Below are 16,516 nucleotides of genomic sequence, written 5' to 3'. Positions count from 1 at the left end.
CAAACAAAAAACATGATCCTACCCAGGGAACGTGATAAACACGATTCTGCCTGCTGGCTGAACACTCACTAGCAAGGGTCTCAACTGTGGCAAAGTGGCAAAAATTCAGAGCAAATGACTGCGACGCCACATGACAAATGTGAAGGGGCTTTGTTTGATGCTGCCAAGGAAAAGCATCCACTAGATCTGAATGTCTTCTAAATGTGCTCATTTGGAAAGATCACACAAATATTAGACAAGAAAAAATTTCAAAGAGAGGAGGGTGGGTAAACTGTCTAGCTTGTGGACTTGTTTTAAACTTGGGTACCATTCAAAGGAAAAACATTGTTAGAATGTAAAACAGCCTTGCTCCTCATGATCAGCTATTTTAAAATACAGTTTTAGGCCAGGCGCAGTGGCTCATGCTTGTAATCCCAGCACTTTGGGAGGCCAAGGTGTGCAGATCACAAGGTCAGGAGTTCGAGACCAGCCTGGCCAACACAGTGAAACCCCCGTCTCTATTAAAAAAAAAAAAAAAAAAGTTATCCGGGCGTGGTGGCAGGCACCTGCAGTCCCAGCTACTCGGGAGGCTGAGGCAGGAGAATCGCTTGAACCCAGGAGGCAGAGGTTGCAGTGAGCCGAGATCATGCCACTGCACTCCAGCCTGGGAGAGAGAGTGAGACTCTGTCTCTAAAAAATATATATATACAGTTTTAATCTCTTTAGTCATTATGCTATTCTGAGGGACATCACAGTTTAAGCAGAGAGCCTAGTATTAGAAATGTATAAGGTGCTTTTTCTTAAGATATACAAGTTTGTGTAACAGAGAGTAAATACTGGGCTCTGTTTGGCTTGCAGAGTGGAGCCAAGAGTTAGCAATGAGTCTCACTCTGCAAATCCTGCTGGGTGTGAGCTGTGTTCTAAACCTTGTGGCAATGTTAAATATATTAAGCTAATCATGTGGAAGTTAACCAAAGACCCCTTCACATTTGTCATGTGGCGTCGCAGTCATTTGCTCTGAATTTTGGCCACGTTGCCACAGTGGGGACCCTAGCTAGTGACAGTGTTCAGCAGATCGGCAGATTCATGTGTTTCCATCTTCCCTGGGCGGGATTGCGTTTATTTGCAGAAGTATTTGACAGTTGACTCATTACATTAAGAGATTTCTGAATACCAGGGACGTGTTGCTTATGTAGTAGAAAAGAATAAGAGAATTTAAGCACAGGTTTGGCCAAGATATTGGCTGCAGGATTTTCAAGAAAATAAGGAAAGTGTTGTATTGGATTCTGCCTGTGAATGTTTGCTTGCTTAACAGTTTAGTACCATATTGGAATGAAATCATTGGGGTTGAATAATCCATTCTTTGGTTTGTTTCAGAAACATGTGTGTTTGCATTTCTTGGCCTGTCCATTTTTAGTTTTCCTCACAAGTTTGAAATTTCCTTTGTCATCTGGTGCATAGTAAGTATTTTCCTTGTTTTTTTTATTTAATTACTTATTTGTAGATCAATAAACACATGTTCTGGATTCGTTTATGTAACTGTTAACTGTTCAAAGTCAACAGCTACATAGAGTTTTTTGTTTAAAGTTTCTTTTGTTAAAAAAAAAAAAAAATCACAAACATACACTAAGGCGGCAGGGGTAGAATTAAGTGAATAAATATCCCCAGAAAGGACTTTTTTAAGGTTTTTTTTTTTTTTTTTCTGAGATGGAGTCTCGCTCTGTCGCCCAGACTGGAATGCAGTAGTGCAATCTCAGCTCACTGCAACCTCCACCTCCCAGGTTCAAGTGATTCTCCTGCCTCAGCCTCCCAAGTAGCTGGGATTACAGGCACACATCACCATGCCCGGCTAATTTTTGTATTTTTAGTAGGCATGGGGTTTCATCATATTGGTCAGGCTGGTCTTGAACTCCTGACCTCGTGATCCACCTGCCTCAGCCTCCCAAGGTGCTGGGATTACAGGCATGAGCCACCGTGCCCAGTCTTATTTTTTAAGATTTTTAATGGCCTTGAATATTATGGTCTTTAAATAAAAGTACAGGTTTATAGGTTTTTGTGTGAGGAGGTAAAAGCAGATTTCAAAATTGAATATGTAATTGACCATAACCATGTAAAACTATTATGCACAGAAAAAAAGAAAGTATGTAAAGAAAATGTAGCCACATGTTCACAGTGGTTATAGAGCTGGGATTTCTTTCTCTTTCCTAATTTTTCTGGATAGTTTATTATGTACTTCTTACTGCAGTTTTCTTCAAATTTGTCTATTTATATTTGTCTGTTTATAAGATAGTCTTCCTGCAACCTGGGTACTTCCACCTGTCAGTCAGCAAGAGCTCGTTGCTCTTGGTCACTGTTATTTGTCCTCCAAACTCAGGTTTCAGGGCAAAAAAAAAGCAGCAAAAGTAGCAAAAGTCGTTTACTGAAAGTATAATAGCCTAGGCTGGACGCAGTGGCTCACGCCTGTAATCTCAAGCACTTTGGGAGTCCGAGGCTGGTGGATCATGAGGTCAGGAGTTCGAGACCAGCCTGGCCAACATGGTGAAACCTTGTCTCTACTAAAAATGCAAAATTAACTGGGCGTGGTGGTCCGCGCCTGTAATTCCACCTACTCGGGGGACTGAGGCAGGAGAACTGCTTGAACCCGGGAGGTGGAGGTTGCAGTGCAGTGAGCCGAGATCACGCCATTTGCACCCCAGCCTGGGCAAAAAGAGCAAAACTCTGGCTCAAAAAAAAGTATAATAGCCTTTAGTGTGGCCACTGGGTAAAAGGGGACACATTTAATCAAACCTGAAACACCAGTGTAGGCATGGAAGATTGGATTTCAGTGGGTGAAACAGGGCAGTGACTATTTCAGCCACAGGTTGGGAGGAAAATGAGAGGATGCCCTGGGGTGACAACTCAGTTTTCTCTAAGCAGTTAGGCCCAGGCTGGCCCTGCAGCTAGTGGAGATGGCCTGTGCTATTCAGATGGGTTGCAGTTCCTGCCCTGTAAGCTCTGCTTAGTGGTCAAGAGCATGGGCTTTGGGGTCTGAACCAGATTTGAGGCTTGAATCCATTACTTCCTGCCTTGTCAAGTTGGACCACTTACTTCATCTCTCTATACCTCAGTTCCCTTTCCTATAAACTGGAGATAATAATACCTACTTTATAAGACCTTTGCAAGGATTTAAATTTAGCAGGATAATGCATGTAAAATGATCAGCATGTTGTCTGGCATAGAAATGTTTGATGATTGGAAACATTTACTCTTGACCAGTCACGGTGGCTCACGCCTATTATCCCAGCACTTTGGGAGGCTGAGGCAGGCAGATCACCTGAGGTCAGGTGTTTGAGACCAGCCTGGCCAACTTGGCGAAACCCAGTCTCTACTAAAAATACAAAAATCAGCTGGGCATGGTAGCACACGCCTGTAATCCCAGCTACTAGGGAGACTGAGGCAGGACAATTGCTTGAACCTGGGGGGCAGATGTTGCAGTGAGCCAAGATCGCACCACAGCACTCCATCTCAAAAAAAAAAAAAAAAATACTGTAAAATTCATGCTTGTTAAAGGAATAAACCGAAAGCCTAAAGAATGTGCTGTATATGTCTGTGTCATCCTTTTCAAGTAGTTATGGTAAGAACCAAGATGAAGAAAATGAAAGTAAAGTAATAAATGTCCTAAGAATCTGCTTGGATAAGATTTAAACTTTAGGCTGGGTGCAGTGACTCACACCTGTAATCCTAGCACTTTGGGAGGCAAAGGCAGAAGGATTGCTTGAGACCAGGAGTTTGAGACCAGCCTGGGCAACATAGCAAGACCTCATCTTTAACTAAAAAGTTTAAAAAATTAGCCAGGCATGGTGGTGCATGCCTGTAGTTCTAGCTACTTGGGAGGTTAAGGTGGGAGGATCACTTGAGCCCAGGAGGTTGAGGTTGCATTGAGCCACAATCACGCCACTGTACTCCGGCATGGGAGACAGAGCGAGACCTTGTCTCAAAAAAAACAAGCAAACAAACAACAAAAGATGTAAACTTTACATAAAGCTGTACTTTGCCAAGACTAACATGCCTTTGGAGTTGGAGAGGAACCAAAAGCCACAGCAAGCAGCTGGCCGGCTAAGCCAGGGCATATGGCCTCCTTGTAGACCCTACCTCTGCGTTCCTCTTGCTCAGAGAGCAGTGTTTCCATGCATGGGTAGGCCCTTCATAGCTGCCCTCCTTTCCCTGAGGGAGAGGCAGAAACACCTTATCTGTCCCCTTAGGGCTGGAATGATCAATGCAGGCCTGTCCCAAGGAGGAGCGCCTTTGAAGTCAGGTTGTCCTTAAACTAATCTGTGAATACTTCTGTACAGCCTCTTGGCATTCAGTTTTGTTCTGCTGTCATTACTAATGCCCTTCCTGATACCTCGTCAGTTCTCTTTTCTGGCTACTGAGAAAGGTAACGTACAAAGCTTTATCCTTTCCTAGATGCATAGAATCCAGCAGCTCTGGCAGCACGCCCATGCTGGGTCTCTCACGAGCATGGTGTTGCTCGTGTCTTTTATGGCTGAGGGGAACGAGGGGAATGCTGCATTTGTACTGGATGTGTTACACAGTCTGCAACAGCTTCAAGAAGCTTCAGCGTGAAGAGCCAGATGTTTTCACCTAAGACTTAGTTTGTTGCTATCAACAGGTGCTTGTACTATTTGGCAGAGCGGTAAACATTTTCCCTCTTTCCTACCTCCTGAATTTCTTCCGGGATCATAAAATCACACCGAAGATGATGTTCATCATGTGGTTTAGTGGTAAGTCAAATCTTGAATAAATGGGGTGGAGAAATACCTGTTAAAAGCACGCCCCACACAGAGAGAGCCGTGGTTCTCCGCTAGCGCCCTTGGCAAAGCCACAAGTAATCAATACTCCCGTCTAATGGCACCTACTGCAACCAAGATGGTGCCCCTCACCATGGTGCTATGAAGTGGGCGAGGCTAGGTTGGAAGAGGGCAAAGGACATGCCTAGGGTCACGTGACCACTGGAGGTAGAGCTGAGATTTCTGCCACTCTCCCCTGGACAGGACAGTGCAGTCCAGGACGCAGCTGGGCGTGACTCAGTGCCTCTCCGTGGGTTTTCTAGGCTGAAGTAATAATGGACTCAAGGTAGAAAAGGTGAAAGTTGAAACTGTTTCATACCTTATGTTAGTTTTGGATATTTTTCCTTTAAGTCACAAAGTTCTGGTAGTTTAATTTGAATGTTTCAGTTGCTGTTTAATCGCTTTTTAAAGGATGGAAATGATTTCATAAATCTTTGCTTCTAAAGAACTGGATCCATAGGCATCCTTAAATTTATTTTTGAGCAATACATACTGTTCTTTATGCTTTCTTGCTTAAATATTATAATTAAAGTATTTTCCGTGTGGGTTGAGTTTTAGCAACATACTTTATAATGTTCTTTATCCAAAGGCATATCTGCAAGTTTGTCTCAGATTTCTCTTCTTTCTAAAGGCCATGTTTAAAAATGTATATGTGTCATATATATGTACGTATATGTCTATGTATGTATACATATATATATGGTGAGAAAAACTCATTTTTTTCCTAATCTCTTTTTCCAGTGAGGCAAACTGCTTTGTAAAGTGGTTGCAGAAGTGTGTCAGAGGTTTTTGAAGTGATGTGAGCTATTTGGGAAGGGGGCACGAGGGTAAGAGAGTGTTACAGGGAAGGTTGGAGTGTATTTGAAATGGCGGGGGCTGTCAGCTCCTGTTCTCTCCCAGGCTCCCTGGGCTCTTGCTCCGTGGGTTTCCATCCAGGCTTTCCTGGATCTTCAACGAGGGGCACCGAACAAGCGTCTGCTTCCGGCCCCTTCTATCATCATTTAAGCAATCAGAGCTTCTCCTCCTTCCTACAAAACACCAGGAACTTCAGCCAGAGTTCCTCCTCACGTCCCCGCCGCTGCATCCACGCCTCTTTCACCATGGCCAGACCCCTGCGAGTGAGCCATGCTCGCTCATTTTCCCCACTTCTTCACCGTCTGTCCACGGGGCAGGAATTGGCCTTGGCAGGTCACCAGTGACCTCCCGCAGCCAGACCTGGAGGGGAGGGGTCCGCCTCCGTCCTAGCCCACCTCCTTTCCACCGCCCCTGCCTTCTGATGAGGACCGTTTCACCCTCTTCCCTGGCCTCTGGGACAAGCTCCTCTTTTCTCTTCTTTGGTGTCTCCTTGGGCTCGTCCCCCTTCACTGACCCCTCAAATAGCGGCTTCTTCAGGAGTTGGCCCCAGCCCCGCTTCTGTTTGTGTGTTCTGCACTTCACTGAGTGCGCTCACCCATCCACTGGCCTTGACTTCCACCTAGTCCAAAGCCGTTCCCACGAACCCAGACCTCCCTCTGGGATCCGTACTCCTGTTTCCAGCTGCCTGTTCGGATGCCGTGGAGATGCCGCCATCCCTATGCCTTTGCATCTCCCTTGCCCAAGAAATCTTGCTTTGAATTGCCCCATGGCCTGGCTAACTGGTACTAAGCACTTGCTGTTAAAGCACATGACATGTGCCATGCCACTGAATCCTCTGGCCCGTGACAGGTTTAGAGAGGCTGAGAGTCCCTCGTCCTTGCCATGTCTCTGTATTACGTGCCTTTTGCTCCTGCCCTGCCGTCTCCCCATCTGGGTCTGGCCTGCAGCAGTCTGGCTGTCCTACCCCATGGTGATGTGAGCCTCCCTGCCTTCCTGTCTGGGGCAGGTCCTGGTGCTGTCTACACCCCACCCTCCCACCTTCTCTTCCAGGTACCATTTCACAAACCTCATTTGCTGTGTCTCCCAGCTGCTCTAGGAGCTCCCCAAGGGTGGGGCTAGGACTGCCTGTCCCCTCAGTACAGCGCCAAGGAAGCCAGGAAGCTTCTAAGAGAGGAAAGTGCTGTTTCCCAGCTCAGTCCATGCCCCTCAGTTGTTTCCTAGTAGCCTCACAGGGGACCAGCCAGCCTCTCATTACCACCTAAGCAGCCCACAGCCCCATCAGTGCCACCAGGGGCCTCCACAGGGGCAGCATCTCGAGATAGGAGGGGTGCTGGACACACTGCATCCTGTGCTGTTGTGGGTATTAGATGAGTGGCCGTGGGCGGGCCATGCTGCTCTTGGCCTCCATCCCTCATCTGTGTGTTGTGGACAAGAGTATCGCTGCTCGGTGAGGATTCCTGTGAAGATCCAGTGATGCTCTGCACGCTGAGCACCTGCCCGGGCCTGGTGCACACACAGGAAGGGCTCAGCCCACAGCAGCTGTCCTGCAGTTTCCAGGACACGAGCGTCAGGCTTGATAAGTCCTCCCGCACCCACACCTGGGGCTCTGTAGCTGGGGCAGGCCACCTCATTTGATCTGCCCAAGTGGGCACGGAGGTGAGTCTGTGGTCCCTACATCTCTGCCACCTGCTCTTTACACCCCAAAGCCCCACAGGGCAAGCACACGCCCTTTAGCAGAGCCATTAGCATAATCGGCTGGTTGCGGTGTTGGGCTGGTGGATTTCCAGGGAAGCCAGCCCATGAAGCTGCTGCCTTCTCACTATGTCCTCTCATGCTGTTCGCTGTCCCCCAGGCCTGCGGGGGGCCATCCCCTACGCCCTGAGCCTGCACCTGGACCTGGAGCCCATGGAGAAGCGGCAGCTCATCGGCACCACCACCATCGTCATTGTGCTCTTCACCATCCTGCTGCTGGGCGGCAGCACCATGCCCCTTATTCGCCTCATGGACATCGAGGATGCCAAGGCACGCCGCAGGAACAAGAAGGACGTCAACCTCAGCAAGACGGAGAAGATGGTCAGTATCACGCACCTGCGGGGTGGGGCCGGGGGCTGGCCTGCTGCACAGCTGATGGTCCCCACTGTCAGGAAATGGGGAGATGAGCCTTGCTTTGAGGATGCCCAGCACCTCCACACACACGTCACACACGCACACACACCGGTCATCCCCCGCTGAGAAGGAGGTGACAGAACTTGAGTTCTGAAGCATGGCTCTTAGGGGGGGGATGTCTGGCAACTTTGTGACCTGCCGCAGCCAGGGAGGTTGTGGGCGACCCCATCTGCTCCCTCTCTGAAGCTCCATAGGGCACCGCAGGAGTCTGGGCCTATGCCACTCTCCCAGCAGTGCCTCTGCCCTTCCAGCAGCTGAGACACCTGTCAGGGCCTAGGTTTGATGGTTTCAAAATCCCATCATTCCCCAGTATGGTTTTACTAAAAACCACCTGTTAGGGGCCTGAGGAGGGGAGGACGGCTTGCAGTGGCTGTGAGGCCCTTGAGAGGGGTACTCCCCCAAGGACAGATATGGTGTGGGGTTGGAGGTACCCAGGCCCCAGCTGTAGGGAGAGCTGAGGCTCTGCAGCCTGCCCACCTCTTCTTCCTACAAGCCACTGCCCCTGCCACCAAGCTGCCTTCCTGTCCTGTCTTCACCCTCAGGACCTCTATGCAAAGCTAGGCCCTCTGACCAAAGCAGAGGCTGCTGTAGGCTCCAGCCCAGAGCATTCCCTACCAATCATGCATTTCTGGACATGCATCTCTTTCTAGTTCCCGTATGCTAGGCCTCAGTAACTTTAATCAGTCATCAGAGGCTCAGGAGTCCTCACGTGGCCATCCACGGCTAACCCTGGAGTCAGGGCTGGCAAGACCATGGCCTCCAGTCTCCAAACTGGGCCCCTCAGCCAGTGCAGTGCTGCTGGGAGGAAAGTTCCAGATGGCTGTGAGGCCTGGCTCTGCAGAACTTCCATCACACTAAGAGGCCCTTTGCCCCCAACCCCTATCTACCAACTTTTTTGTTTTTCACAAAAGCTCTAGCTTAGGTCTTTCTGGGTATCAGAATTGGTGGGGGGCTTGCTACACACAGGCTGCTGGGTCTGTCACCAGCATCTCATAGGTCTGGCATGGGGTCCGAAAGAATTTGTGTTTCTTCTTTATTTCCGAGACAGGGGCTCACTCTGTTGCATAGGCTGAAGTGCAGTGGTACGATCGTGGCCGCCCACTGCAGCCTGGACCTCTTGGGCTCAAGCAATCCTCTCACCTCAGCCTCTGGAGTAGTTGGGACTCCAGACAGGCGTGACCCCACCCAGCTAATTTTTTTCTTATTTTTAGTAGAGACAGGGTCTCACCATGTGGCCTAGGCTAAGAATTTGCGTTTCTAACAAGTTGCCAGGTAGTACTGCTGCAGCCAATCCTGTGAACACGCTTGGCGAAGCATAGCACTAGCAGAAACAGGACAGCTCCTCTGAGGATGAACCGCTGAGTTTCTGGAATGTTTTCTGTGGCAGTCAATGTGCTTGCATTTTCCTTCAGATTGTCCCAATAGCCTGCCTGGAAACTGGTGCTTTCATTATACCCATTTTGCAGATGAGAATGCTGAGGCACCAAGAGAATCAGATCAGACAGCTGCGGGCTGTCTCCCGAGCCTGCATTCTTCACCACCACACTGATCAGCAGTCCTCAAAATGGGGTCCCCAGACTAGCAGCATCACTGGAAACCTGTTAGATCTGCAGATTCCCAAGCCCACTCAGATCTACTGAATTAGCACCTCTGCAGGTGGCTCCGGTGGGCTCAGTATTTTGTGGTTTCACAAGCCCCCCAGGTAGATTCTAATACAGACCAGTGTTTGACAACCACTGCTTCACAGCATCTAAATGCCCTCCCCTCCCCTGCCCTCATCTCCCCTCCCTGCACCTGCCCCACACCCATCTCCCCCACACCCCCACCACCACCTGCACCTGTGGCCCCACCAAGGCTCCTGCAGCAGAACGGGCGCTGCACTCAGAGCCTGTCTGCTTTGCTCCTACCTCTTCACCTCTGGCCCTCCCCTCCACATGGGGTCCTTTTCTCCAATTCCTACAGGATGTATCCCTATCCCCTCTCGTCTCCTGACTTGATTGGCAGAAGCCTGTCCACAGTGGAGTCCTAGCTAATAGAGCCACAGGCAGAGAGACAAAAAGCCTCCCTGTGCGATTTGCTGCTAATGAAAAGCCCAGAACAGCAGTTCCGGTCCTGGTTGCATGATAGAATCACCCAAAAAGCTTGAAAAGCTTAAAAACCAAGCCCCAGCCCAGTCTTTCTGTTTTAGCTGTCCCAGGTGGGGTCCTGGGCATCCATTGTGCCCTGAGGGACCTTCCTGCCTCCCCGCGGGCTCCCAGGAGGCTGTCTGCTGCCCATCGTCACACCCTGCACTGATGGTCAAGTGGAGTTAGGATTGGGGACACTGGCGGCCTGGGTGGTGTGGGGTCTTCCAGAGGTGCCCCCGATGGTGCCCGCTGATGGCCGTCGGGCCGCCTTTCTTCCCTGCTCAGGGCAACACTGTGGAGTCGGAGCACCTGTCGGAGCTCACGGAGGAGGAGTACGAGGCCCACTACATCAGGCGGCAGGACCTCAAAGGCTTCATGTGGCTGGACGCCAAGTACCTGAACCCCTTCTTCACTCGGAGGCTGACGCAGGAGGTGGGATACTGGCCAGGCCACACTTTCTGGGGGTCCCTTGCCTGCCTCCTTCAGGACCTGCGGTGGCCCAGGGTGGGGTGGAGGAAGAGTGGGGAGGCAGAAAGTCTCACGTGGGCCCGCCAGGCCGCCGCCTCCTGATCTGGAGGCTGGACATGCTTGTGGAACTCGACATCTGCTGTTTTTCCTTCGCTGCCACGTTTAGGGCAAGGTTACTAATAGATTTGTTAACACAGTTTGGTTTTCCTGGATGACAGACGGGGTATCGATCAGCTACTGAATCAGCTGAGGAATTTCAGACACACCAGGACCTCAGGCTGTGGCCCAAGGCTGCCCCCAGCTCAGGCCTCTGGTTCTGTCCCTCGGGGCGCTGTTGGCCTCTCTTTAGTTGGAGGCCTTGCGTAGGGGTGGGGCTCTTCCTGCGGCTGCCTGCTTTGTTTCTGTGCAGGCCCATTTTCCATTCTCGGGCAGGCCTGATAGCTGCCGGTGTGTGCGCTCTTCCGGAGCCAGGCAGCTCCAGTGACTGTGACCACAACTGCTTCCTTCTCCAGCATCCCGTGCAGTGGATGCAGCTGTCTCCCTGACAGCTGAGGAGATGGAGGCCCAAGGGGGTGCAGTAACCCCGTGAGGTCACAGCCAATACGGGCATAATTGGGAGCAGAGCTAAGTGTGTCTGACTCCAGACACCACATTTTCGACCTCATGCCACGCTGCCTCCTTCCTGAATGACACCTCCTGTGATCTCCACCCCCACAAAGGATCCCAGCTCAGTTCAATTGAAACTGAAGTTGCCTGTGGCCATCACCCTACCTCCTACCTCCTCCCCAGACACCCCACCCAAGGCACCCAGCAGCCTCCCCTCCCTTCCTTGGCCCTGCCCCCGACGGCTTGGTTGTGTCTCTCGACCCAGGACCTGCACCACGGGCGCATCCAGATGAAAACTCTCACCAACAAGTGGTACGAGGAGGTACGCCAGGGCCCCTCCGGCTCCGAGGACGACGAGCAGGAGCTGCTCTGACGCCAGGTGCCAAGGCTTCAGGCAGGCAGGCCCAGGATGGGCGTTTGCTGCCCACAGACACTCAGCGGGGGCCTCGAAGAGGTGCGTGCATCCAGCAGCCCCTTCAGGACTCCGGACATAGAGGGCGGGGCGAGGTACTGGCTGCAGAGTCACCTTAGACCAGAACTTGCCAGGCCTCTGGAGCCAGGTGACTTCTTGGGAAACTGTCATCTCCCCACTCCTCCCTGGCCCAGCCTCTGCTCAGTGTGGCTCGTCGGCCCACAGAGGGGAGGGAGCACGGGGCCAGGTGCCAGTCGTCTGTGAAGCTGGGGCACCTACCCCGCCACCTGGAGGACCCCTGTGGCCCCCTGCCTAGAGCACCCATCTACAGGTATGCCATTCCCCAGCCACTGCCTTCATCCTGCCCCCGCCGGACTGGAAGAGCCAGGGTTCAGCCACCTGCCTTTGAGTCATCAAGATGCCTCCACAGCCACAATTCTGACCTAAGTGGCAGAGCCTAGAAATCTTGAAAACCTCCCGCTGCCCTTGGTGATACTTCTTGTGCTCCCTCAGACAGAGGGAGAGAAACGGAATGACCTTTTTTCCTTTACCTGATTGGCACTTCTCAGCCTGTCTCCCTGGACAGCAGGCGGCTGCTGCCCTTCTCTGGGCATCTTCTGAATGTTTACACTGGTACCTTCTGGTATCTTCTTTAGAGCCCCCTGCAAGCTGCAACCCAAGGCTTTTATCTTGCAGGGTCAGAGCGCCCTCTAGAGGGAAAAGCTAGAGGCACAGGGTTTCTGCCGGCCCACAACTGCTGTCTTAATTAGGTTTAAATTCATGCATTTTACAGCAAAGTGCTGAGAGCCTCGTAGTCACCTCCTGCCATCTGATCTCCCTCCCCACCATTCCCATACTCAGTTGTTCTTTTGTCTAACCGGAGGCCACTGTGCCGAGGCCCTGCGGTGTCTGCTCACTGCTGCCATCTTCGCTGCTAATCAGGGTTCCATCCTCTTTCCCCTCTCCCAGTTCCCTACCACATTGGATCCCGTTTGTCACCCATGCTAGGGTCCCCAAAGCACTGGGGCAGGGGCCAGAGCAGCAGCACCCAGTGCTCCCCCTTCCCACCCCGACGTGGAGCCAGAAGCAGATGCTCCACGCACACACACCCCAGCCCTGTCCCAGGGGCCCGGCCCCCTCAGCCATCTCAGGGTGAGGAGCTGTCAGTCATGTCCAGATGGAATGGAGTCACTGACTCGCATCCTCTCCTCACCTCCCCTTTGACAAGCCTCAAACTGCTCAGCTCATCGAAGGGCCATTGCCAACTTCCGTATGTGGTTCTGGGTCCCAGGGAGCCTTGGAACCTGGCTCCCTGGGGTGGTTTAATTCACCATGTGCATTCCTGCTTCTCTGGGGACACAGTGGGCCAGCATGAGCCCTGGGCTGGAGCAAACGCATCTCCATCTCTTCCACCTCAGACGGTGTGGCTCCGGATATCGGGAGGGACTGACCTCAGGACCCGTGCCAGGAACAAGAGGCCAGGCCCGATCCTGCCACCTCGCCTTGCCCCTGAAGTGAGAGCAGGCCAGCCGGGCAGGAAGCACGCTGTTTACTTTTTGCATGAAAAGTAAATTTGTACTTGATAGAGCTAAAATATGATCTTTTTAAATCTCTCAACCCCATAATTTGAGCCATTGCCTTGCTTAATTTTGGACTCCACCATTTCCTTTTAGTGGAGAAGAGAGGAAGTCAGAGGGTGGGGACCTTTGCCTGCCCCTGGGCGAGTGGGGGCAGGGATCTGAGGCCAGATTGTTCTTGCGCCCCTGCCAGAACTCACTCTCCCCTGAAGTTTAGGGTCCCATCTCCCAGATGTAAGTTGCTTTGCAAACTCAGTTGTTTGCCAGGATTTCTTTCTTTCCTAGTCTTAAATTCACAGATAAAGCAATGAAAAGAGTCAGATCCCATTTCCGTCTGCCCCCTCACCGCCAGGTCTGATAGCCCCAGCCACGCCACACCTGGCCTCACGCTTTCAGCTGAGACCTGAAAAGGATGCTGTGGCGGAAGAGCATGTGGGGATTGGTGGGGGGGCCCTAGCATTTGTGGGGGGCAGAGGGGGTGGCGGGACCTTTCCCAGGAGGTACCAGCACCTGCCTTGATCTCCTGTGAGCCTCCTCTGCCCCTGGGTGGCCAGGTGAGGTCAGCAGCCTGGGAGAGTGCCCCCAAGAGATGAGGGCAGCCCATGTTCCTTGGCAGTCTTGACTCGCCTTGGTAACAAAAGGCCATAGAAGTCTGTTTTTCTGGGTCAGTTTTTTTCAAATGTCTTTGCCTGAGAATAACAAATTGCTGCTGTCTACCTTTAGCACACCCGATAATTCTATTTGGGGCAGTGAATGCGCAGAAGATATAAAAATATGCAGCTTAACTATATCTTCTTGTGTGCGTATTTATTTTCTTCTGGGTCTAGGCCGTGGGACAGGAGAACTGTGGCGTGTAGGAGGAATACTTCAGGGTGAGTGAAGGCTGGAGCCAGGGAGCGCTGGGGGAAACCAGCCTTTAGCCAGCAGTCCCTCCACCACAGGCGCTGCCGTGTGGAACCAGTTCTTGGAATAAATCCCATGCTTTCTGCAGCCTGTAGTTGTTATGACCCCTCGGAACAACCACCCCGTGACTTGTGTGAGGTCTCGCAGGGAAAGGGGCGGGCTTCTAGATTCCCGAGATAAGTTTGCTGGGGGCTGGGCCAGGGCCAGGCTAAGTGTGGCTCAGTTCCATCATCTAGAGCTCAGACACTCTGCCCAGAGGCAGAGCTGAAGCCCTGTCGGCCCCTACCCTAAGCCAGCCACCCCTCTTCACAGTGGGTGGACTGGGCTGGGCCAGCCGGGCTGGCTGGCTGGCGTGAGGCCAAGGGGCAGGCCTGAGCGCCAGAGTCACCCAGGTTAGCCCACAGGATTCCTTTGTGTGCCATGGAATGCCGAAAGATGGGTGACTAGGGACCCTTCTTAAAACCCTTGGCAAGGGTGCCATCGGCACGGCTTGGCCTCATGAAGTCTCGGGTCCGTGTTCCCACGGGGCGCACATGCTTACAGAGTCCTCAGCAGGTGGCCGAGGCCAGGCCTCTTCTGCTGAGGAGGGTGCAAGCTGGGATGTGGGTGTGGCCTGGGGTGGCTCAGGGCTGGAACTGCTGCCTGATTCCTGTGTGGGGAGAAGCTCAGTGGCCACTGGCTGCCACTGACAAGGATTTCACATGCAGAAGAGAAAAGGTCCCCCTCTGCCCCCCAGATTCCCTGCCGAGTGAGTGCCAGTGTGTGCTGCCCTTGCTGGGGGCAGGTAGGAAACCCTGAACTTCCTGATGCAGAGTCATGAAGCAGTGTCCTTGGGAAGGCGTCTCCAGAGCTCCGGGCCCTCCGCCTAACACCCTCCGTCTCAGTCAGATAAAGGCTTCAAGAGAATGAAGAGCCAGCCCCCTTCCATTTAGGCTCCTGCCATTTCCCAGACAGTTCTCCAACAGTTAGACATCGAGGGGCTTCACTGTTAGCAGGCATGTAACAGAAGGAGGAAGACTAATACACCCCTGCCCCGTCCCATCCCCCTCCCCCGAGCCATTTTCTTGCTGTGCTCTCTGGTGCCCTTGAGTTGGTCTCCCTGGCTGCTCTGCGGGGGCTTCACTGGCTTTGGGGTGAATGTGAAGTGCTGGTGAGCAGTGGGCCCGTGACTGGATAGGAAGATGTGCATCCGTGGCCAAAAGTCACCTGCCAGCCCTGCGGAGTCAGAGCCTCAGGCCGGGATGGGGAGGCCCCCCTACTCCCATCTGGGTGGTGGGCACGGCCTGGCTTATACCAAAGGCCAATTGACGGTTTCTCCAAGTAGGGATCTGCGAAGCTTGAATTGTCCTCAAGATGGCAAAGCTTGAATTGTCAAGATGGATGTGAATCTTAAACATTCGTTTTCATCATTTCCTATGTAAAAATGAAGAGTGCTGGGTTTTTGTTTTAAGAAGCATTATGAAGGCCAGACGTATTCATTTTTCTCCTGCAAGTGAGCGGTGAGAGGCCCCGTTAGGCCCGTTTCCTGAGCAGTGCTGTGCTGCTCTTCTTGATGGGGCTTCGGGCTGGGGGGGGAAAGCGGGTCAGAGGTGGCGGGCCTGTGGCTGCCATGCGGGAGCCCCTGCACCATCTCGGACTCTTTAAGGGAGTCAGGAATAGATGTGTGAACAGTCGTGTCACTGGATGCCTATTTAGAAATAAAGTGTATGCTGCTGAATCAGAGCCAGTGTCTGTTCATGTTCAGGTGGCTTTGCAGATGCACAGGTCATACCTCCTAGACTGGGCTCTGTGGCACACAGCTATCCAGCCCCTGGGCCGGTGGCAGCCATGTCACCAGGAAGTGCAGTGTTTAGGAGCAGGGCTGGGTCAGGGCAGCCTGTGTCTGGTTCCCACCTTTGGCCCTCAGTGAGGAGCATGTGAGGCTCAGCCGCCAGCTGGGCTCAGCTTCTCACGATGCTGGGAGCCCTTCCTCCCTGGGTTCGCTGGCTGTCCGCCCGGGCTGCAGGGCCGCCTGACCTCCTGCTCGGGGCTTATAGATGAGTGCCCCACAGGCCTTTGCCTGATGGTGAAATGGGGAACTTCTGTCACTGAACCTGGCCTCCCGCAGGAGTGGGAGCATCCATAGCCTCTGATCGGAGGTGGTGGCGAGTGGGGGAAGAAGGGTCACGAATTCATCTATACCCCCACGTACTTCCAAAGGCATCCAAGCTGCTGATGGTAACAGGCACGAACCAAAAATGCATGTGATATAAAATGAAACCAGTCAGGAGAAGCTGTCCTGGCCCCGGCCATGGGGCAAGAGCTGAGTTTCCTGGTTCCCTCCCACCCTGTGCCCACCCTAGGGGAGACTCCCAAGGCCACAGTGGGCTCGCCTTGGTCCGCTTTTGGTGGAAACCCAGATTCAGAGAAATATTTCTCCACCATAATAAAAACTGCAAGTGTGATGACAAGTGGTAGCTGACACTTGGCCTCCGTGTCAGGGAGGCACCACGAGAATGACGAGAACTCTGGCTGACAGCAGAATTTTCCAGGCCAGGCCTGCCTGTGAGGGCGGCTGGGAAGCGGGGCTGTGCCGTGCTGAGCAGTGTCAGCTGG

The 16,516-nt window shown here is 52.4% G+C and overlaps 1 protein-coding gene across 3 annotated transcripts in view; it reads left to right on the top strand.

Annotated features, from left to right (window-relative positions):
* The window catches only part of SLC9A8 (solute carrier family 9, subfamily A (NHE8, cation proton antiporter 8), member 8), a 78,528-nt gene extending 65,753 nt beyond the window's left edge, over positions 1-12,775 (top strand). For all 3 annotated transcript variants that reach the window (XM_011928825.1, XM_011928827.1, XM_011928826.1), the window contains 5 exons: positions 1,357-1,439; positions 4,631-4,742; positions 7,516-7,736; positions 10,241-10,387; positions 11,295-12,775. In XM_011928825.1, coding sequence (XP_011784215.1) covers positions 1,357-1,439; positions 4,631-4,742; positions 7,516-7,736; positions 10,241-10,387; positions 11,295-11,402 — 671 coding nt within the window. In that variant the 3' untranslated portion in view covers positions 11,403-12,775. The remainder of the gene's footprint in view (positions 1-1,356; positions 1,440-4,630; positions 4,743-7,515; positions 7,737-10,240; positions 10,388-11,294) is intronic.
* The last annotated feature ends 3,741 nt before the right edge of the window (positions 12,776-16,516 follow it).

The sequence above is a fragment of the Colobus angolensis genome, unplaced genomic scaffold, assembly GCF_000951035.1.
Source record: "Colobus angolensis palliatus isolate OR3802 unplaced genomic scaffold, Cang.pa_1.0 Scaffold8, whole genome shotgun sequence".
Classification (NCBI taxonomy): domain Eukaryota; kingdom Metazoa; phylum Chordata; class Mammalia; order Primates; family Cercopithecidae; genus Colobus; species Colobus angolensis.
The sequence above is the reverse complement of the archived record's forward strand: the minus strand, read 5'-3'. Positions and strand labels throughout refer to the sequence as shown.